Source organism: Staurois parvus, unplaced genomic scaffold (genome assembly GCF_062004578.1).
Source record: "Staurois parvus isolate SC_StPar_1 unplaced genomic scaffold, SC_StPar_1.0 ptg000031l, whole genome shotgun sequence".
Lineage (NCBI taxonomy): Eukaryota > Metazoa > Chordata > Amphibia > Anura > Ranidae > Staurois > Staurois parvus.
The window spans coordinates 9591788-9615408 of record NW_028317827.1 but is presented as its reverse complement, the minus strand read 5'-3'; the positions used below and the strand labels follow the sequence as shown (position 1 = coordinate 9615408).

At 39.6% G+C, this 23621-nt stretch overlaps 1 protein-coding gene across 4 annotated transcripts in view; it reads right to left on the bottom strand.

Moving 5' to 3' along the window:
* The window catches only part of SLC4A10 (solute carrier family 4 member 10), a 300201-nt gene that overhangs the window by 35403 nt on the left and 241177 nt on the right, over positions 1-23621 (bottom strand). For all 4 annotated transcript variants that reach the window (XM_089660029.1, XM_089660009.1, XM_089660018.1 and 1 more), the window contains exons 10-17: positions 21711-21857; positions 20200-20300; positions 13431-13605; positions 13201-13334; positions 12389-12634; positions 9555-9660; positions 3324-3485; positions 537-650 (exon numbers count right to left, since the gene is read on the bottom strand). In XM_089660029.1, coding sequence (XP_089516155.1) covers positions 537-650; positions 3324-3485; positions 9555-9660; positions 12389-12634; positions 13201-13334; positions 13431-13605; positions 20200-20300; positions 21711-21857 — 1185 coding nt within the window. The remainder of the gene's footprint in view (positions 1-536; positions 651-3323; positions 3486-9554; positions 9661-12388; positions 12635-13200; positions 13335-13430; positions 13606-20199; positions 20301-21710; positions 21858-23621) is intronic.

Genomic DNA, 23621 nt, shown 5'->3' with positions numbered 1-23621 from the left:
ACTATATACATATATGGACTTTTTGATATTTATTTTTTAGGATAGCGCACCTATTGTGGAGTTATATTACGTACATATTATATTCATATTTAGTTTATTTGAAGATGTCATTTTCTTATTCTGCATGCACTGAGCACAGGACGTTCTTGTTTTCAATTGTTATTTAACTGCAGCAGAGGAAAATTAAGTCTTCTACCCTGCCAGACATGGCTGTGCTCTGTGATGGAGCTGCATAAATCTCAGGACTGTTTGTCTGGAGTTCAGCTCTAGGTCATCATGAGGTTTCTCTTTATTAAATTGATCATTTGACTTTTGAATACCCACTTCAATTAGACATGACATAGAATTGTGCCGAGTATAGCTCAACATTGAAGGTTTTAAAAGATATAAGAAGTCAATGTTGCCTTCAACTTGCAAGCAATCATGGGAAATATTGTATTGATGACCACCATAGTAAATCCAAGCATGATGATTTTTATCATTGGCAATATAACTTCTCTGAAGATACCACGACAATTGGCTTTACTTTTTGTTACCTTGAAATCACTTGGAACCTGAAGCTTTGGGGATGGAATTCCAAGACAATAATCTATTGCTACCATAACCATTATAGTAAGGAACACGGCAAAGTCACTGATTATGGAACGCACCTGCACAACAGAAAAGAAAGGTTATAAGAGTTACAGGCTGTAAACATACATATAATAGATAACTACTGCTTATTGTTTCATAGTGGATACCTAATACCAAATGGTTTTCACTTTTTATTCTACCTCCTTTATAGCATTTCCACAAGATACAAATACGGTGCAGAAGTGAACCAATGGAACAGGCCAGCAGTAGTTATCCAACTGACAGCTGGTGAAGCAAGTGAACCCTATTTTCATAGCATTTCCAAATTCTTCCAACATCATCATGTTAACCCAACATAACTTGAGATACACTATACAGTTAAAGCATAAAAAATTATATAACAGGATACCTATAAAAAAAATACCCTGAAAAAGATATTTTTTATATTCACCATCCCTGGAACATTTTCTCTCTTGCAGGGCACAGCCACCAGTAGAATCTCTACATATGACGCACTTTCCTGTGTTCCCTTAAACATGTATATATAAAAAACATATCACACATACTACCAATCTTAAAATCACTGTATTCATCTCCTAAAGCCCTCATAAAAAATGATGTGTTATTTAAAACTATTTCAACCCATGAATGATGTGTTTTTATTTATATATGTGTCTTGCCAGTCTGTAGTTCCGAGCATAGTGATGTGTCATTGTTATTTTGTACTAGTTTCCTTGGTAACTCCTGGCCATCCTGTTAACGCATGATCCGTCTGTACTACATCCTACCTTTGAGAAAGTCTGGAGGGATGCAATGCGTCACAGAGCATTGTCTATTGACCTCATCATGCTGGGTGGGCCAGCGATACTGAGGAGTGTTTCAGCCTGGTACCTATTGTGGACTCAAGATTACATTGTGAAAAAGCATATGTATCCATATTGTGACATGAGGGATGTTCAGCTCAGTGGTAGATGTCTTGTTTAGTGAAGTATTAACAGTAAAATGGGAAGTCCATAAAACAAGGTTTCCCACCCAGGGGTTCTTCTCCACAAAAGATACAAATGAAAAATGCTAGCTCACCTGGGTCTTAAGTTCTCACTCAACTTTAATCGCAGTACCTCTACTCTTTACGCTGGTCACCCAAATCACAGGTTTTTCAATGTACCCAGCTTTACTCTAAAGCACACAGCTCTTCTGGCCTTAGTCCTCAGGCCTTTATCAGTCTCTTACTCTAATGCACACAGCTCCTCTCTTGGTCCATGAGAGGGCTTGGATTCCTGGTGACTCCTGGATGAGAGACCCTCCTGTCTCTTCTGGGTGGAGCCCTGAGTTATTCCCAAACCTGCACTATAAGGCCTGAGCACACATTCTGCTGGAGCTTCACAATACCTGGATACAGGCTTGGAGATTCTGTCCCTCCCACGACACTATGGAATCTCCAAACTACGAAGCCTTATCCAGGAATACCAAAACCTGGAGAAAGCTGCAAAAGCACTTTTCTCCACTCAAAATATAAGCTCCTTAGTCCTGCACTCAGCAAATGTGGAAACCCTGTGTCCTTTTCTTGACGAATTCCACAGTTACAGAGTTTTGTACTGTTACAATATATAAATGTGAGTGGAATATTTAAGGTGTGTTTTAATAAACAACCAGTGAGCAATATTAAGTCTTTTTATGTTCCCTTGTAATTGTATGAGCTCTCAAGCTGCATTAAAAGGCGGACCCAATACATGATTAAGATCTGGGCGACCTGTTTTGTAAAACTGTAGCTGACTTGTTTAACAATGAGGTCCACTAAAATTGGTGAAGGTACAGCTATAACTGCACCTGGGTGAAGTGGTGTGTTATTTTTCATGTGAATGGAATCACAACATTGTTGATTCACTGAGTGTTTCTGGAATACACTGCTGTTTCACTGAGTTTCTGCGTGATTCACAATTTATATATTGGGACTTTTGCTGGATCTGTTTTTTCTGCACACTCTATGGGCACATAAGATGATTTATGATGTGTCCACAAGATATTTGTTTGTATAAACGCACATTTGATGTTCACAAGATACTTATGCTTATATAAATGCATGTTTTTGACATGGATTATATGGGTTAGCACAATAATTGGTTTTGGAAAGTGCATTATATTACATTGAGTTTAAGCACTTAGAGGAGCACTACCTATTAAGCTTTCCTGACACCGAGAATAGGATAATGTAACTAGAATAGGGTGGTTGCACAATTTTCACAGTTCCTATCCTTCGACAATAACATCTGCTTTTCCATGGTAATTAGACAAAGGTGTTGGTGCTATCAGTGTAGATATAAATGCTGGAGTATTTTCCTGACACCAATAAAAACAGACTTGGCTTTAATGTATTCAAAATTAAAGAACAAGTTCAGGTGAATCTTACTAACTACTGCTAGATATATCATTGTAACCAGGGGTGGACTGACAACTCACCGGGCCCCCGGGCAATAGGGGATCATGGGGCCCCTGTGTCCTTGCCCAAACTCAAAAAAGCCTATGAAAAAGGTACCAGGGGCATCTCATGGGGCCCCCTACTGACCCTGGGCCCTCGGGCAGTGCCCGAGTTTCCAAATGGTCAGTCCCCCCCTGATTGTAACGCTATGGTATAACATGCTTTGTGATTGTTAAAAACAGCAAAAAATATATTTTATTGACCAAAACAATCTATCTGATATATATATATATATATATATATATATATATATTTAGAACAATAAAACTGTTACCTTTGTAGGAAAGTAACGGCTGGTTTTGAATTGTTTCAGAGTTGAGGACATTGTGACAGTTGCAAAGAATAGGATGATGGACCAGAACAGAACATCAGGTACATAGGGACCTTCATGTCCACAGGCTCTACCCACAAACTCTCCTTTAAAATGATGGCATGCCTGGTGGAAAAAAATACAACATAAGAAATACTGAAACTGATCTTTTCATATATAAGTATTGTTTTACTTAAAACGTGACCTGAAGAAAGAAATAAGTATTTGATCCCCTACTGATTTTAAATGTTTGCCCACTCACAAAGAAATGATCAGTCTAAAAATCAAATGGTAGGTGTATTGTAACACTGAGAGACAGAATAGCAACAAAAAATTCAAAGGAAATGCATGTTTAACAAATTATGCACTGATTTGCATGTTCATGAGGGAAAAAAGTATTTGATCCCCTTCAAAAACATGACTTAGTACTTTGCGGCAGATCCCTTGTTGGCAATCACAGAGGTCAGACATTTCCCATAGTTGGCCATCAGGTTTGCACACATCTCAGGAGGAATTTTGGCCCACTCCTTTTGGCAGATCCTCTCCAAGTCATTAAGGTTTGGTGGCTGACGTTTGGCAACTCAAACTTTCAGCTCCCTCCACAGATTTTCAATCAGATTAAAGTCTAGAGACTGGCTAGGCCACTCCAGGACCTTAATGTGCTTCTTCTTGAGCCACTTCTTTGTTGTCTTGGCCGTGTGTTTTGGGTCATTGTCATGCTGGAACACCCATCCACAACCCATTTGCAATGCCCTGGCTGAGGGAAGAAGGTTCTCACCCAAGATTTGACGGTACATTGCCCCGTCTATTGTCCCTATTGTCTCTATTGATGCGGTGCAGTTATCCCCTTAGCAGAAAAACACCCCCAAAGCAGAATGTTTCCACCACCATGTTTTACAGTTGGGATGGTGTTCTTGGGGTCATAGGCAGCATTCCTCCTCCTCCAAACATGACGAGTTGAGTTGATGTCAAAGAGCTCGATTTTGGTCTCATCTGACCACAACATGTTCAGTGGCAAACTTCAGCCGGGCCTGGACATATGCTTTCTTGAGCAAAGGGACCTTGCGGGCACTGCAGGACTTCAATCCTTGTCAGCGTAGTGTATTACCAATTGTTTTCTTGTTGACTGTGGTCCCAGCTGCCTGGAGATCAATGACAAGATTCTCACGTGCTGGGATGAATCCTCACGTTCTGGGATGATTCCTCACTGTTCTCATGATCCACAAGGTGAGATCTTGCATAGTGCACCAGACCTAGGGAGACTGACAGCTGTTTTGTGTTTCTTCCATTTGCGAATGATTGCATCAACTGTTGTCAGCTTCTCACCAAGCTGCCTGATGATAGTTTGATATCCCAGTCCAGCCTTGTGTAGGTCTACAATCTTGTTCCTGACATGCTTGGACAGCTCTTTGGTCTTTGCCATGGTGGAGAATTTGAAATCTGATTGTTTGATTTCTCCTGTGAACAAGTATCTTTTATACAGGTAACAAAATGAGATTATCAGCACTCCCTTTAAGAGACTGCTTCTAATCTCAGCTTGTTACCTGTATGAAAGATACCTGGTAGCCAGAAATCCTGCTAAATGATAGATTTTTGTGTTGCTATTCTGTCTCTCAGTGTTGCAAAACACCTACCATTCGATTTTTAGACTGATCATTTCTTTGTGAGTGGGCAAACATTCAGAATCAGCAGGGGATCAAATACCTATTTCCTTCACTGTATACACAGACATGCAGTCATGTGAAATAATGTCCATTATTTTCTTTTGGATAGAGAAGGGAAGAATTAAAGTGTCTTTTTTTTTTTTTGCTGTCTTACTGGGAAGATTTCTCTTCACTTCCTCTCAGGAATGTAGCTTTTTAGGGTTGAAGATTGCGCTGGACTGACTCAATCAGTCATTGATCAATGAGTAGGTGATGATGGGGACAGGTTGGAAGAATTCTCTTCTAATGATTTTTTCCCAACTGAAAATCAAGGTGGCAGTGAGCCCTTTTTTGGGGGCTTGGGCTGCTACCTCTAGGTATGGCCTTGAAGTTGTTTCTGCAATGTATTTGCAAGTAAATAGGTAAAGTTCCAGTGAATGCAAGTTGAAAGGTGAGTTTGTAAGCATTTATTGAGAGTAGCAACAAGTAATCAAGCCAATGCATTTCGGGGGAATAGAGATTCCCCTTCCTCAGTGCTATTAGACAAACATAACAGTGTACAAAATCATATATATAGAAAAATATGCATATGTAGAAATGGAAAAGTAACAGCTGAAAATATAATTTACATAAATGTTTGAAAAAACATCTTGTAAAAGAATAAAGCATATGAAAACTGAATGTAAAAACAGATATGTATATATATTTTACTTGAGGAACTAAAAAAGATAAGTACAACAATAAAATAGATAATTAAGCTTGTTTAAAAGCCAGCATCCTAAAATGTATTGTGAATCTTCTAACTATGTTTTTATGTCTTTTTAAATACATCAGTGGATACACATTACATTTTAGGATGCTAGTTTTTAAACAAGCTTAATTAGCTATTTTATTGTTGTACTTATCTTTTTTTTGTTGTTCTGATATTTTTTTAGTTTTTCAAGTACTATGTAAAATATACAGTATATATTGTACATGCATGTTTTTACGTCTAGTTTGCTTTATTCTTTTACAAGATGTGTTTGCAAACAATTACGTAAATTATATTTTCAGCAGTCGCTTTTCTATTTCTACATATTCATATTTGTCTATATATAAGTTTTTTTACACTTATGTTTGTCTAATAGCCCTGTGGAAGAGGGAATCTTTGTTCCCCCGACATGCGTTGGCTTGATTACTTGTTGCTACTCTCAGTAAATGATTACAATCTCACCTTCCAACTTACATTCTCTTTGTGAGTATCTCATCAATAATTACATGTTTGTTGCAGGGGATGACAAAAATCCAGCTGATATCTTACTGCAAACATCTGGGAAAATCAGTAAGCCAATCACTCTAGTTGGAAAAACATTTCTGGGGGTGTTCTCTACACCATCTGTGTACAAAAGGCCTCCAGTTTGCCATTTTGCATTGCATTTTACAGAAAACTACAGTGCTGCAGATTGAAAAGGAAAGGTATTTTTTATTAACAATTACATTATGACTTGTGTAGCAATTGTATATGCAATTTTTCTTTATTTACTATTTATTTCCATACTAAAGTAGAGTTCTCCTTTAAGACAGGTAGTCTGGCCTGCTCTTGCTGCAGTTTTACTGCTGAATACAATATGAGGCTTATTTTTAAAATAGAATTTCAATCAGACTGGAACTATACAACACAGCTACAATGTAGAGAGAGAGAGAGTAAACAGATGACTCAGAATTTCAGATTTACTCCTACAACTGTAATGATATGCTGATTACACCCTAGCAATAAAAGGGAAGCAGAGCTTATGATAAGCCTTGCAACTGAAAGAAAAGCTGTTAGATTTCAGTATGTATCCTGAACAGCTGGATGCAAATGTTTTAGAGGAAATACAAGCTTTTAGATACATTTTAGAATATCTTGGCAAAGCCATCTGTCACACATCAGCAGAAATCCTCTTTGTTTTGTGATGGCTCCTGCAGAAACCTATTTCATTGGTTTGGTTTTAATTTTATTTGACAAAGCAAGTCACTCTCAAGGCTCATTGGCTGTACTGCATTGTTCTGTTTTAACACCCAACTGAAGTCACAGAAATAGATATATAGTCAGACACTGTACCACAAACATTTATTACCATAGTATTAAAGTAGACCTGTAGGCAGAACATTTTTTTTTTCATTTTGGATAGAGTAAAGGAGGGTTATAACCCCTGTCAGTTTATTTTTTACCATCTGTGTTTCACTGGGGAGATTTACCTTCACTTTCTATCCCATAGTCAAAACAGGAAGTGAGAGGAAATCCCTGCAAATTAAGGCAATTCCTTGGGGACCCTCAGGTCACCAGAACTAGTGTCTCCATTGGAAAATTTCCCTTCTATTACTTTCCCGGGGACAACCCAAAATGTGGCATTTTCTTTTACTTTCAGTTTCAATGATAATGGTAAACAGGACAAAGAGAGAGGGTGGTCTTCTTAATGGGGGTGCAGACAGGGGATCTAATCCATCTCCACTCTGTCCAAAACTAAACAAAAAGTTTTGCCTTTATTTGAACTTTAAGCTGACCATACATGGATCAGAATCTGGCTGGCTCAGTAGGGACCAGTTGGATTTTGATCCATGTATGGGCAAGCTGGTTGAACACAAGTAGAACTATCAAAAGACTTGTGTTCAACCAGCCTGTCAGGTTTTACCGAAGGATGAGTGCTGCCAGCTGTAGACCTGATCATTGTATTCTGCTGGCAGGGATGCTCTCCACTGGCAGAATACAAAAGAACAGTGGGAAGGGTTCCTCCATCCACATAAAATGTGTGATTGTTGGAATTGGCTCATTCTTGTTTGTTCAGCCAGTTGGTTGCACAAAATAAAAAAAGAATCATGTATGGCCTCCCTGTCTTTGACTTTTCTTCCCACAGACATGTATTGCAGAGAAATATGGGGGGGGGGGAATTGTCAGACAAACTATTTTACTGAGTGATTATTACTTTAGAGCACTGGGTCCAACTAGTCAACCAGTGTTGACTAGTCCCTTTCCCTATGCTTTAGCGTTTTTGGTAATGTGATTTTAAGAGCACTAGTGTATCGTTTTGGTAAAATGATTTTAAGAGCACTAGTGTATCATTTTATTAAGTTAATATAAAGTTAATGGTTGAACTAGATGGACATGTGTCTTTTTTCAACCAGACTATGTAAGTGCTGCACTAGTTTATTTGTCACATTACTTCAGTGACCACTCAGTCTGCCATTTTCAAATTCTTTTACAAAAAGAAAACTGGTTTATATTTACATAAAAATGTGCTAACAAGGTTCAGTACAATTTCTTTATATCAAGAAATTCCTAAAAAATGCTCACTTACAGAGATAGTTAAACAATTTGAAATCATACATGAATTTAGTTAAAGAGGACAAGAACTGTGAAAGCGGTGCCTGAAAATGGAAAACATAAGGAAAAGGACTAGTCACCAGTGTTGCTTGTGGTCTCCCTGCAGCTGCTGTTTCCCCATTGCTGAGTTCCCAAGCATTGTTCTGCATTGTTATGACTACTACTCTAGACTTTTTAAACAAGCTGCTAGGCACCCTCCTATAATCCGTCAGGGGACAATAGTGCAAATATAACAAATACACTGGTGCAGCGCTGTAAGTGAACTTGCATTAAATTGCAATCCACCACAACAAACGTGACATCACTAGAAATGATGTTGCAAGCGTGGCTCCGCCCAATGTGTTTTGTTAGTATGACAGGTTCAGGGGATATGGCGGAGCTACCCTTGCTATGCCACTTCCGGGGACGACACTTCCACTGTTGTGGAACACGCGGCCATATTTGAATGTGAAGTAAAGGTGCCAATAGAAAATACAAAGTCTGATCTTCATTGTTTTTAATGTAAGTGAGCAATTGTTGGTTTTGAAATGAAAGAAAGAGGTATTATACTATTGGAGGTTTGCTTTTTATGGTGTAACTGCTCAGAGCTGGTGGAGTGGAGGAGTAGTACTCAGATGTACATCCCACAGAGGACCCTTTGGAGTCAGCATATAAGCTCTTGAGACCTTCTTATCTCATAAGGGGTCACACAATATTTGGAGAGTAATGCTTGCAAAGGCATGCAGTGAAAGGAGTTTGATGCACAAGCACTTTCTGAATTGGAGTGAGGCACTGGTTTAGAAGGAGCATTTTATAGGGAAGTATTTTAGAAGCACCTTATAGATACACGCATGTGAAAATATATGCGGACTGGAATTTATGGATGCACTTTAAAATAATGTGTTAATCCATTTTTTAGAAAATAGAGTTTATTAGCATTTTAGGTTTTTGGTAATGTGGAATGGTTTTAAGAGTACTATTGTATCATTTTATTATGTTAATTTATGGTTGATGGTTGAACTAGATGGACAATGTGTCTTTTTTTCAACCAGACTAACTATGGAAGTGCTGCACCAGTTTATTTGTCACTTTAAGTTCAGTGACCACTCAGTCTGCCATTTTAAAATTATATTACAAGAACAAAACTGGTTTCTACAGTATTTACACAAAAATGTTCCGGTTCAGTACAATGTCTTTATATAAAGAAATTTCTAAAAAGTGCTCACTTACAGAGACAGTTAGGTTACTCCACGATATCTCTGATGCTGTAATATTATGTTTCTCCCAATATGTTAAGGTACCATTGCTAGGCTTACTGGGCTCGATACAGCTGCACCTAAATAATACAAGATCAAGACAAGATCTTTGGGAGATAGTATCAATTAACCAACAAGAGTAAAACATTAACTTCCTCATACTATTATTATGATGTATAATAAAAATGTGTGCTGAATACAGTTTATTTGTTCTCATTTCATAAAAGCTAATGTTTGGACCAGTTAATGCTTTCTGATGTATATGGGATGATGTATAGGTCATCTTATCTTTAATCTATGAAGCAGCTAAAAAGCAGCCATGCAACACTGAGGCACCGGATTGTGACATGCCTTGGTATTTTAACCTGAGCACAGTAGAAATCTACCTCAAAGAGGCTCTATTGCTTTGGCTGTTCATGACAAAGTGACAGTTTCTCTTGAAAGTAAAAATCCTACCCACTGATACTCACCCCTCAGGTTCTACATTGAAGCCCTCAAGGAATATCTAGTGTTGCCCTTAACGTTGAGATTTTTCTATAGCTTCAGTAGTCTATATCTCTAGATGTATGGAATATATTTTGACAAGCATGGGAAAAGTAACTTTAAAGACCACCCATTCCCCATGCTCTCTCACCACAGGATTAGAACCACAGAGGAACAGAGTTGCATCAAAGAGAAGATGGGGAAAGTTGGTCTCTCCTGTTGTAAATGCTTCTCCTTGCCTGTACACTCTTTTATACTAGTAATGGCGGCGATCAGCGACTTAGAGCGGGACTGCAAGACTGTGGTGGGCATGCTAACATTGGGGGGAACTCACTGTCACTGACATCCCCAGTGACAATAATACAGTGATCAGTGCTAATAAAAAGCATTGACACTGTACTAATGATACTGGACAGGAAGGGGTTAACATATGGGGCGATTAAACTGTGTGCTATGCGTGTTTCACATTATGTGCTGTGTGCGGTTTTACTGTGTAAGCAGGCTGCTTTGTATTGTTCTGCTATGCAGCGGGCTGGTGCTGACAGGGGAGAGATCTGTATGTTTAAATACAGAACTCTCCCCCATCATTGTTCCTTGGTGATCACCAGGTGCCGGCGGGGAAACTTCGGTGATCGACAGCTGTAGCCGCCAATGGCTTTGCATATGCCCCCTACCTGAAAATATAAAATCACGTTTATATACGTGATTTTGTGCAGCCCTGCCGCCCTGTAACAGTAGTTCTGCTATAAGACGGTCAGGAAGCGGTTAATTTTGTGTTTCACACTTTGGACCAATGGCGAATCAATGGGCACAAATTGTTTCAGAATTTTTAGGGTTTGTCAAAATCAGTTAAACCACACAAAATGTATCTCTCTACATTAACAAGAAACTATATTAATTGTTTTCTCTCTACAATAAATTATGTTTCAGGCAATAATAAGATGGCTATTACAAGGCTCATATCTATTCTAAAACAGTTTACACAGTCATCTTCTAATCACAAATAAATATACCAGAAAGAGAGTCATGGGAGTGTGTTAAAATGCATTACATTTTGGCCCTCTTGAGATCTTTGGAAGCCCACTTAAGATCTTTGGCCACCTTGAGATCTTTGCTGGCTGTTGAGGTATCTTACCTCACATTCATTAACATAAAGTATATGAAAACCTTAAAAATTAACTTCTTTGTTCTTATCTTGGGACTACAGAATGGTTTGTCTTTATGCTTTGTAGATGAGAGAGTAGGTGGGTCTGAGTAGTTTGGGCAGATCTGAAAACACTCAGGAGTTGATCTGCTAAAGGCAATTAGACTGTGCATTTTTCAAAGTGCAATTGTACTCTGCAAGTGCAGTTGCTCCTTAGTAAATGAGCAGAAGCTCTGCTGGCTTCCATCATCCAATCATGTGCAAGCAAAAATGCATTTTTTAATTTTCTTTGCATGTGATTGGGTATTCTTGGCAAAGGGAAGTTTTACCTCATTTACTAAGCTCTGGAGCAACTGCACTTGCAGAGTGCAATTGCACTTTGCAAAGTGCACAGTCTATTTGCCTTTAGTAAATCAACCCCTCAGTCCACAAAAATGCTGTGTGTTGTCCACCCACTACAAGACTATGGCAGCCCATAGATTATACAAATTTCTTACCTTCCACCACAGGTTGAAGGAAAGAAAATTGCTTGATTTCCCCCATCAACACAGTCAGTGTTGATAGTGAAATCACTCCTACAGCACTATTGTACTCTGCTGGCATGTATAGCAAAAAGGTGTTTTTTTTATTTTGCCCCAACGAACTTTAAGGTAGTTTATTAATTTTGAATGAGCCTCCAAAGCAATCCAGCGGCATAAAAACATGTATATGACTCTTTTTTTAATGCCGTATGCAAAAATGCACAGCATGAGAATGTGACGCAAATGCTTTCCCTGTCCCTGTACTTTTGTGTGTTTGGCGCTACTCTGAGTGGCACTGAAAGCAGAAACTACTGTGTGTTAACGCATGTTATATTAATCCATGAAACAAAAATTACTGCAACACATAGGATTAAAGGAACTTGAACCTTCATTTTTGGATATACTACTGTACTACTGGAAATTAACCACACTTCACTGATTCTACAATAATGGAAATGCTGGAATTTTACCAGCATTTTTACTGATTAATTCAATTTAGTACAACTAAAAAATCTGCAAGGCTTTCACAACTCCAACTTTTAGGACTCAATCAATCAGTAATCTAAGGAACTGGAAACTAGTGAGAGGTTTACTCTACAGGTTTCTAATTATCTCCCTTTCTGGAATTCATAACTAATAGGAAAAGGAGACTGTACTTACGAATACTGTGTTAGAAGTTCCAAATTATTATTCATGTTGATTGGATGTTTCTCACCTAGTTGAAACAGCTTCTCTAAGGCCTCGTAAATGAAAATGATGCAGATGAGTGCCGCAAACGCTTCCTCAGTAAACCGTGTAATGTAACACACCAGGGAACTTGCGTCGGTGGCAACCAGGACAATGCACATGAAGGCCGTCCACAGACCTATGCTTGCCCTTAATGAGAGATACGACAGTCCATACTCCCTGTATAAAGAAAAGCATTTATAGGACAGATTTACTGATAGACTTTGCAGTTGGCTAATAAGGTGATACACATATAGCCAAGTCCTAGAGACCAGTTTTCAAACACGCTAAAAAAATTAGAGTGTAAATACACACACAGGGCATGACAGGCCTTCCCAGGACTTTATTTTTTATCCTGGAATTGTGTAGTACATCTGGCCAATTCTTATACGGTATATAGAATCTGGTAGAGTACGAAATCTTCATTGGATTGAATGGAGAGTGCACAATGCAAGCACAGACTGGAATCAGAAGACAAGCGGCTCTATGTCTTCATGGGCAATATCTCACTGGATTGGGGACAGGTAAGTATAATACCAACAGGGGAAGCTTTAATATAAGTGATATTGTGCAGTTATACTGAATCCATTTAATTAAGAAACATTGTTGAACCAATAGTATGTATACATACCCTTGTAGAGAAATTTGAATGGAGTTACGTTTTCAATGGTTTGGACATGGAGAACATGGTGTGATCAATAAAATGTAATCTCCCCTAAAAATCAATGTACTCACAATGTACTTACTTGCAAAATTTGAACAGTATCTTCTCAAACACCAGCACTGGTCCCGTGCTTCCCAGAATAGTAAGAGGTTGTCCCCCGAACAAGGAAAAGGCTATTCCTGTCATTGAGGCTCCAAATAGAGACTCTATTGCACTCTAGACAAAGTAAAAGTATGTGTTCAATGTTCAGCATAGTTCATACAATATGTGTGGCTACTGCATGCCATGATTATGATTATGTACAACACCTACTATACGGCCTTCAGTTGCCTCTCCAAGAAGACCTCCGAATGTGATGACAGGGGACATGCATGCACAGTAAAGGAACAGGAATGAAGCTAAACATTGCAAACTGAATGAATCCCTGAAGTCGCTCCAGAAAAAAGGAGCTTTCCTCTTGACATCCATGACCAGACCTCCAAAAAATCTAGAGGGAAGACAATAGTGATATGTTAGAGAGGAGCTCCTAAAAAGAAAAAAAACATCTAAAAAGGCCAAAGAGGCTGTACAAAACATACAGTTGTGTCCAAAATTATTCAACCCCCAATGCTGTAAAGGGGTTTAGGGACTATAGTGTACATTTGGAATTGTATTCAGAATCAAATCCTACAAGGACGTTGTAACTACCCAAATGCAACTAAAATGACATCAATTGTTTATGTAATACAGTAGTAAATGGTTCTTATGTGGTTTCTTCATTGCCACAATTATTCAACCCCTTAAAGACTACCACTCTGAAGAACAGAGGTTCATACAGGTGCTTTCCATCAGGTATTGAAAACACCTGTGGATGTCACCGAGCAGCAATCAAGCATAATAAGCACCAATTAGGCAGCTTTAAAATGACTGTGATACTCAGCTCCTTCTAGACATTTACTGGTGTGGTTACAAACATGGTGAAGGCAAGAGAATGGTCCAGGAAGACAAGAGAAGAGGTGATTTCTCTTCACAGGAAGGGCAATGGCTATAAGAAGATTGCAAAGATGTTAAACATACCAAGAGACACCTTAGGAAGCATCATTCGCAAATTCAAGGCAAAGGGCACTGTTGAAACGCTACCTGGTCGTGGCAGAAAGAAGATGCTGACTTCGACTGCTGTGCGCTACCTGAAGCGTAGAGTGGAGAGAAGTCCCCGTGTGACTGCTGAGGAACTGAGAAAAGATTTGTCAGATGTGGGTACAGAAGTTTCAGCCCAGACAATAAGACGCACACTGCGTAATGAAGGCCTCCGTGCCAGAACTCCCAGGCGTACCCCCTTGCTGTCTCCAAAGAATAAGAAGAGTCGACTGCAGTATGCCAAAAGCCATGTGGACAAACCACAAAAGTTGTGGGATAGTGTTCTGTGGACTGATGAAACAAAATTAGAACTGTTTGGGCCCATGGATCAACGCTATGTTTGGAGGAGGAAGAACAAGGCCTATGATGAAAAGAACACCTTGCCTACTGTGAAGCATGGTGGAGGGTCAATCATGCTTTGGGGCTGTTTTGCTTCTGCAGGTACAGGGAAGCTTCAGCGTGTGCAAGGTACCATGAATTCTCTTCAGTACCAGGAGATATTGGATGGAAACGTGATGCAGTCCGTCACACACCTGAGGCTTGGGAGACGTTGGACCTTTCAACAGGACAATGATCCCAAGCATACCTCCAAGTCCACTAGAGCATGGTTGCAGAGGAAAGGCTGGAACATTTTGGAGTGGCCATCGCAGTCACCAGACTTAAATCCGATTGAGAACCTCTGGTGGGACTTAAAGAAAGCAGTTGCAGTGCGCAAGCCTAAGAATGTGACTGAACTGGAGGCCTTTGCCCATGAAGAATGGGCGAAGATACCCGTAGATCGCTGCAAGACACTTGTGTCAAGCTATGCTTCACGTTTAAAAGCTGTTATAACTGTAAAAGGATGCTGTACTAAGTACTAAGATTGAATGTCACTTGGGGGTTGAATAAAACTGATAATGCTGTGAGCACAGAAAAGACATTTGTGGTTATTTCATTATAACTGTTATGTTATATTTGTCTGACCTACAAGTGCCTCTTTAATGTAAATGTAAGCAAGATGACTGAATGATCAAAAGCAATGTCAAACTGGCCAAAACACTCAATTTCAGTGGGGGTTGAATAATTTTGGACACAACTGTATTCAAAGTACAGTCAGGTCCATAAATATTGGGACATCGACACAATTCTAACATTTTTGGCTCTATAAACCACCACAATGGATTTGAAATGAAACAAACAAGATGTGCTTTAACTGCAGACTGTCAGCTTTAATTTGAGGGTATTTACATCCAAATCAGGTGAACGGTGTAGGAATTACAACAGTTTACATATGTGCCTCCCACTTATTAAGGGACCAAAAGTAATGGGACAATTGGCTTCTCAGCTGTTCCTTGGCCAGGTGTGTGTTATTCCCTCATTATCCCAATTACAATGAGCAGATAAAAGGTCCAGAGTTCATTTCAAGTGTGCTATTTGCATTTGGAATCTGTTGCTGTCAACTCTCAAGATGAGATCCAAAGAGCTGTCACTATCAGTGAAGCAAGCCATCATTAGGCTGAAAAAACAAAACAAACCCATCAGAGAGATAGCAAAAACATTAGGCGTGGCCAAAACAACTGTTTGGAACATTCTTAAAAAGAAGGAACGCAGCGGTGAGCTCAGCAACACCAAAAGACCCGGAAGACCACGGAAAACAACTCTGGTGGATGACTGAAGAATTCTTTCCAGGTGAAGAAAACACCCTTCACAACAGTTGGCCAGATCAAGAACACTCTCCAGGAGGTAGGTGTACGTGTGTCAAAGTCAACAATCAAGAGAAGACTTCACCAGAGTGAATACAGAGGGTTCACCACAAGATGGAAACCATTGGTGAGCCCCAAAAACAGGAAGGCAAGATTAGAGTTTGCCAAACGACATCTAAAAAAGCCTTCACAGTTCTGGAACAACATCCTATGGACAGATGAGACCAAGATCAGCTTGTAGAGTGATGGGAAGAGAAGAGTATGGAGAAGGAAAGGAACTGATCATGATCCTAAGCATACCACCTCATCAGTGAAGCATGGTGGTGGTAGTGTCATGGCGTGGACATGTATGGCTGCCAATGGAACTGGTTCTCTTGTATTTATTGATGATGTGACTGCTGACAAAAGCAGCCGGATGAATTCTGAAGTGTTTCAGGCAATATTATCTGCTCATATTCAGCCAAATGCTTCAGATCTCATTGGACGCCGCTTCACAGTGCAGATGGACAATGACCCAAAGCATACTGCAAAAGCAACCAAAGAGTTTTTGAAGGGAAAGAAGTGAAATGTTATGCAATGGCCAAGTCAATCACCTGACCTGAATCCGATTGAGCATGCATTTCACTTGCTGAAGACAAAACTGAAGGGAAAATGCCCCAAGAACAAGCAGGAACTGAAGACAGTTGCAGTAGAGGCCTGGCAGAGCATCGCCAGGGATGAAACCCAGCGTCTGGTGATGTCTATGCGTTCCAGACTTCAGGCTGTAATTGACTGCAAAGGATTTGCAACCAAGTATTAAAAAGTGAAAGTTTGATTTATGATTATTATTCTGTCCCATTACTTTTGGTCCCTTAACAAGTGGGAGGCACATATGCAAACTGTTGTAATTCCTACACCGTTCACCTGATTCGGATGTAAATACCCTCAAATTAAAGCTGACAGTCTGCAGTTAAAGCACATCTTGTTTGTTTCATTTCAAATCCATTGTGGTGGTGTATAGAGTGGCTGCCGTCTTGGGTCTCTCTCTCCTCACTAGCTAAGAGACAGCAGCAGGACCCATTGGCTCCTGCTGCTGTCAATCACAGCTAGTGAGGAGGGAGCGGGACAGTGCTACGCTGTGTGTGTCCCATAGAGCAAGCACGCACAAGTGCCCCCAGAGCAAACAGCTTGCTCTGGGGGCACTCAGTAAGGGAGAGGGGGACCCGAGAAGAGGAGGATGGGGTCTGCTCTGTGCAAAACCATTGCACAGAACAGGTAAATATGATGTGTTTATGTATTATTTTAATGAAAAAAATTTTAACCTTCAGAACCACTTTAAAGCAAAGATATGTTTTAGCCATGAAAAGCAACATTTTCATTTTAAAGTGTTACTAAATCCACAACAGTAAAATGAGTCTGTATATGCACTAAAGTAGGCTTTTTATACTTGCTGTGGACCCTTAAGAAGCTAATCCTCTGCATTGTATAAAAAGATTGTTTGATCATGTCTTCTCTGATCCTCCCATTCGTCCTGTGCCCCCCTCTTATCGCCTGATAAGACATATCAGGTGGATTCACTTTGCACATGCTCAGTTTGGTGTGCATTGCTAGAGAGGGGATTTTCAGGGATCCTGCATCCTCCTAGAGCATAATGAGAACTCCTCCTACAAGCTTTAACATGTGCACTGCTGGACACTAATAGAAGTCACAAGACTGCTTTAACTGCTGATGAGAAAAGGTATTTAGCAGTTTATATTTACTAAAATAATTGCATTTCCATGTTCTGTGTACTGTGAGAGATCAGATAGTGAATGCAGGGTCCGGGGTTTAGTAACACTCTAAAAATGTCCATTCCTTTTAACCCTTACTACTCTATTTGCCTGTGCAAGTGAGTTGACATATCCAGAGTATACAGAAGAAATGTGTCTCCCTTTCCTCTCACATGACAGTTCTGCTGCTTGGTAATTGGCTGCTCACACAAGAAGCATTGTCAAATGGGAGCCCAGAGAGATTGCAGGGTAAAAGTAACAAGTTTATTGTATTGTCAGGTATTCCACTTCCTCATACTTGCTTTTTAGCTCCACCTGGAGCTTACACTTGACTGAGGACTCAATATCAACCTGTATGACAAGATTGGGTGCTTGAACAACCAATCGCTAGAAGAGAGGTGAATTAGATGCTCCTCATACCAGGATTTGTTGGAAAGTTCTCTTAATTTCCACTGGCTGAACAGGACAGCAGAGAAGGAAAGGAAGAAAAATATGTGCAGATGGAGAAAGTAGTAAAATGAACCTTTTGTTTTGTACTTCTATGACAAAGCAAAAGTGCAATCTTTTTTCAGACATTCAAAGCCACTATATGCAGTAACAGTACCATCTTTCATTAGCTAGCCTCACTCAGAAGAAAAGACTACTAGAAGGTGAAACAGCTGACTGGGGATTTATAAGAACTTAAAGAAAGAATACAGATGCACTTGTCTACAGCAACCAATACACTCACTTTTTATTAGTCAGCTCCACTGCCAATTTCTTTTGCAAGATGAGAAATGACACTTTTTCAAGCTATCCAAGCTAGCGGTCAAAGGTAACTCAGGTATCACCTGCTACTGGACTTAATGTTACAGGAAGGAGGGGGGTTCAACTCTGACCATGATGAAGAAATGCTTATTTCAAAAGAATAATGAGGGTGTTTAATAATTTAAAGATGCTTTCATCTGTACAAGCTAAGCCATTTACGACACGGTAGCACATATATGCGGTGTCCAGGAGGTGGGCTTTAAACCTGGGCACCACATATATGTGTTCTTCTGTTAGTGCTCCCAGCACAGAAATTAGACTGTCACCGAGAGTCCTGGGACTCCTGCTAATGATTGGGAACCGGGAGACCCAGTTCCCGAGCCTCTGACTGGCTATCACAGTGATCAGTCACTGTTTAGCCCTCCCATGAGGTTTTTTCTCCTCTGAATGGAGATGAAGATGCATTGTGTCTTTCTTTTCTTGACAAGGGAGGAAAATGTAAACAAACAAGTGAGTGTAAGAAAAAAAATTACTAGATCAAGGGTTGATTTGGGTCAGTATCAGGATTAGTGTTAAGGTCAAGGTAAGGGTCAAAGGTCAGCATTTAAAAAACAAGGAAAGAAAACAGCACCTCTAATTGCAGACTTTTGATAGCTTTCATAACAAAGTGGTTAGGCAACTCAAATGTATATGAAATAAACAGGCTCATCAGTAAAGGTAGGTGACCAAACTGCCATTGCACGAGGGTAGGATGCAGCAGAAGTCAGAGTGTATAGCTGGCGTAGGTGGAAGAAGCCGGCCAGATCCTCTGCTGCTCCAAGATGCCTGCTGGAATGGAACAGGCGCCTCAGAGCAGCAGAGGTGCGGGCCAGCTTCCTCTACCTACACCAGCTATACACTCTGACTTCTGCAGCGTCCTATCCTCATGGAATGGCGGTTCAGTCCATATAGACAAAGGGGGGGTAACCGGGACACTGCCAACTATGGACTATAGTGAGAATACTTAGGAAAAAGGGGGGTCAGAAAATATGTAATGAACTAAATACTGGCCTCCATATACATAGAAAATATGCCGACTCACATGGAGATAGCCATGTGGTGTCCTCAGGACCCAAACATAACTGAGGGAAACAAAAAGGGAAAACAATGACAAAGGCACAAGATGCCTAAGTCACGCGGGTCCAAAAGAGGTCAAACTGCGACTTGTAATAAGAAAAATGTATAAATCTTTAATGGCAGTAAAAACATGAATCAATACACATGGTAAAACAAAAACAACGATGAAAGGAGAGAGCCTCAACACTACCAAAGAGAAAAATATTTGGAATCGTTGCAATTGTCAAGAGCAGGACAATTTATTTTGGTTTGTTCTTTGGTGGTACGTTATAGTAATAGCAAGAAATATACAGCTAAATAAAAAATATTTTTTTTTACTATTTTGGGCCAGTTTTCCTTAAAAAAAAATCTAGATATCCTTTACCATTTATAAAAAAACTAAGCCCAATTTGTCCTGAAAAAACAAGGTATAATTCACCTGGATACACAAAGTAGTTGCAATCATATGTACAGTCTTACTAACACATGTCAAAGTTGCAAATTGCGTCTGGGAGTTAAGGTTTGCTTTGAACCCGATTATGAAAAGGTTAATTTTACTGTATGAGGCATTTGTTTGAATCATAGTTGTTATTAGTTAGGAGCTGTTGTAAGTCCCAGTTCTCATACTAAAGTTAAGTCCATCAATCCGCTACAGAGTAGCCATTCAAATCTGCAGTATAATTATTAACTCACTTTCCAGTTCTTTCTAGTTCAGGGCCACTGTGTCCTCCATGTTCTTCCGGTTCTCCTAACGCTGCTGTTCCATTAGGCACCCCTGGTGTTTTACGCTTTTCCTGAAATACAAGATGCGGAAATGACAGCATTGTTTCTAAATGATATGTGCAGTAATAGCAAACATTTGCAAGATTAAAAGCACAGGGCAAGGAGCAGACAAATAAACACACAGAACAAGGTGCCCAGAGCCCAGGGCAAAGATACCAAATATCCCACCTTCCACCAATGTGTGCATCCTTTATCTTTTACACCTGGGACCCCATTTCCAGCTGTCACGATGCTTGTTTCAGCATCACTGAGCAGTTTTAGGTGCACCAATCAGGCTATAGATGGATTTGAAAGTGCATAATAGCAACGTGGGACCATACAGCTGTGTGTTCTCTGCCTCTGCCAGTCTCTTTGCACGGTTTGTAATCAATGCCAGACCAGAAGGAGGTAAAACAAAAGGCCCCAGCTCATCCCAACCCTTCCAGGAAAGTTATGCAGAAATAATGAGGCTGTTTTGTGATGGAAACTGAAATCCACAATGCATCTCTTTTGAAATAGAATTTTTGTGCATACTAAATGCCATACACTCACCGGCCACTTTATTAGGTACACCTTACTAGTACTGGGTTGGACCACCTTTTGCCTTCAGAACTGAATTAATTCTTCATGGCATAGATTCAACAAGGTGTTAGAAACATTCCTCAGAGATTTTGGTCCATATTGACATGAGTTAGTGTTGACTTTCTATAATCTTGAACCAGTCTGCCCATTCTACTCTGACCTCTGACATAAACAAGGCATTTTCCTCCATACAACTGCCACTCACTGGATATTTTTCTCTTTTTCAGACCATTCTCTGTAAACCCTAGAGATGGTTGTGTGGGAAAATCCCAGTAGATAAGTAGTTTTTGAAATACTCAGACCAGCCGTCTGGCAACAACAACCATGCCACATTCAAAGTCACTTAAATCACCTTTCTTCTCCATTATCATGCTTGGTTTGAACTTCAGCAAGTCATCTTCACCATGTATAGATGCCTAAATACATTGAACTGCTACCAAGCAATTGAACAGGTGTACCTTGTAAAGTGTCCAGTGAGTGTAGATGCATTTTGTGTTTGTAGATACAATCCATCGCACCTTTGCAGTTTAAATATTACAGTGCTGTTTTATCATCTACAAACTAATTTTCTAGTGAAAAAATATTTCTAAAAGCACAAAATATATTTTATGATTTCGAAACAATTTTATGAACACATATAGGAGTAAAATTAAAATACATTTTATGAACAAGTAATTGGATTAAAAAATAAATGGTCGAAAAATCTGTCTTATGAATAAATGTCAAACCATTGGCTTGAAGTATGCAGTGTCTATTTCCATTACCACAGTGAAATAGGAAAGATGGTTCCCATAGTCCAGTTTTGTATCAAGAACCAAAAGCAGATGTCAAGATGCAGATTAGTAAAGTGAAACACTTACCTGTGAAGGAACATTTTTAGGTGGTTCAATTCGGATTGATGGATCCCACTCGCCAGGTGGAAGCACTGTCACTTGATCAAGAAATTCATCAATCCCAGAGACAAGATCATTACGATCCTTGGCTTTATACGCAACATCATGAAATACCTATCAGGACATAAATACAAAGGCTGCTTTAATTGTTTTTAAGTTTACTTTTAATGTACAAAACCACACTTTAGACATCACTGTAAGCAGAACACTTTCAGTCTGTCTACTGAAGGAAAGCCAACATCATAGCTTTCACCAAAGGGCCAGGTAAATTACAGCCTTCACAAACATATATGAAAAAGTTTCAAGAAGAATCTGCTTTACCTTTAGACACAGTAGGCTTGTGGCTGGAGACTCATAGTGTAAAATAATCAATGCGCTTAGGTTACATAAAGAAAAGCAGCCAACACAATGAATTTGTGATACCAAATCCCAATATGAGCATTAGAAAAGTGTGCAGTGCTATAACATAAAGAATGCCAAACAATGCTAAATCATAAAATAACACAAAAACAAACAAAAATGTTTGCTCTGACCATGCAAACTGATCTATGATCACCAATGCTCTAATTGTGTCTTAAACAACAATATAAAAAAGACAATATAAAAGACCACATATATATAAAATAAGTTCATAAAGTGATAAAGCTGTAATCACTCATGTGATACAGATCAGATCCACGCACCGGGGTAAAAAGGACACTCTCCAGTTTCTTAACAGATTATAATGACCACTGAACTAGTGAATGGGGCCTACGAGTGTAACCTCATCACACACTTGATTGGTGGCCAGGTCCACTTTGTCTGCCTGGAGGGACACTGGTTTACATGACATGTCTTAGAGAGGCATTGTGAGTGCACACTACGTATTTTAAATAAATAGGTTCATATGGTACTACACTATGGTTTTGCTTGTTATCCTTAATTTCTGAGATGCATTCGGGCTCCCATCCCACATGAATCACTGAGGAGACGTGGCAACTGTCAGTTCCATCTCGTGAAGACTGAGATTGAGCTCTGCAGTCACTTTTGCAGCAGTTGCTTTTACTTATTTTGGGTCACAATCCTGGGCAATGTCCTTTTGTCTCTTTTGCTCAGTTGACTATGTCGACCGCGCTTATGATTCTCAGACAACATTTTCTGAGAAACTGTATATGCCATTGTAACCTTTGACACTGGTCCTCACGACACGGCAAATAAATCAACAACTTCAATCACAGAGGCACCAGCTAAGCAGGCACCAACAATTTGCCCTCTTTGAAGCTCAGTAAGCTCTGACATGACTCCGTTTTACTAGCAACGCACGCAATGAATTACAAAAGTGAGGCTTCCCACCTGTTAGCTAGGTGTCTCATTACACAGCGGAAGCAAAATAATGATATATCACTTCTGTTTTCAACACACAATGTGGTCAATTTTGCATCTGCAAATCATGCAGTATTTCCATTTTTTGACTAACCTCTGTATATCCACAAGTACAATTTACAATATTAAGGACTAGTAAAACAAGAAAATGTTTGAAATGTGTGAAAGAGGTGATGCCAGCAGGGAAGGCAAATAGGGAGGTAGGGAGTATTACTGTGGATGCCATAAGTTATGTTCCCAAATTCTCCATTGATGATTTTAGCCTAATCAAAAGAATGTTACATTTAAGAGTTTCTGTACACATACTGTATGAGAACTTATATACTCAGAGGTCTTAGCGACATACATTCTGTGTGTTTGGCCTATGCTGCTACACAAAGGCTCAAAAGAACAGAGGGGGTCAATTATGAGGTGCGGATAGAATATGATGGCATATGGGGGGGGTTCCTGCTGGAAACCTGAGTTTATTTAGTTTAAAGTATCAACGTTGTAGCATGAAACTGTATCCTTTGTAGC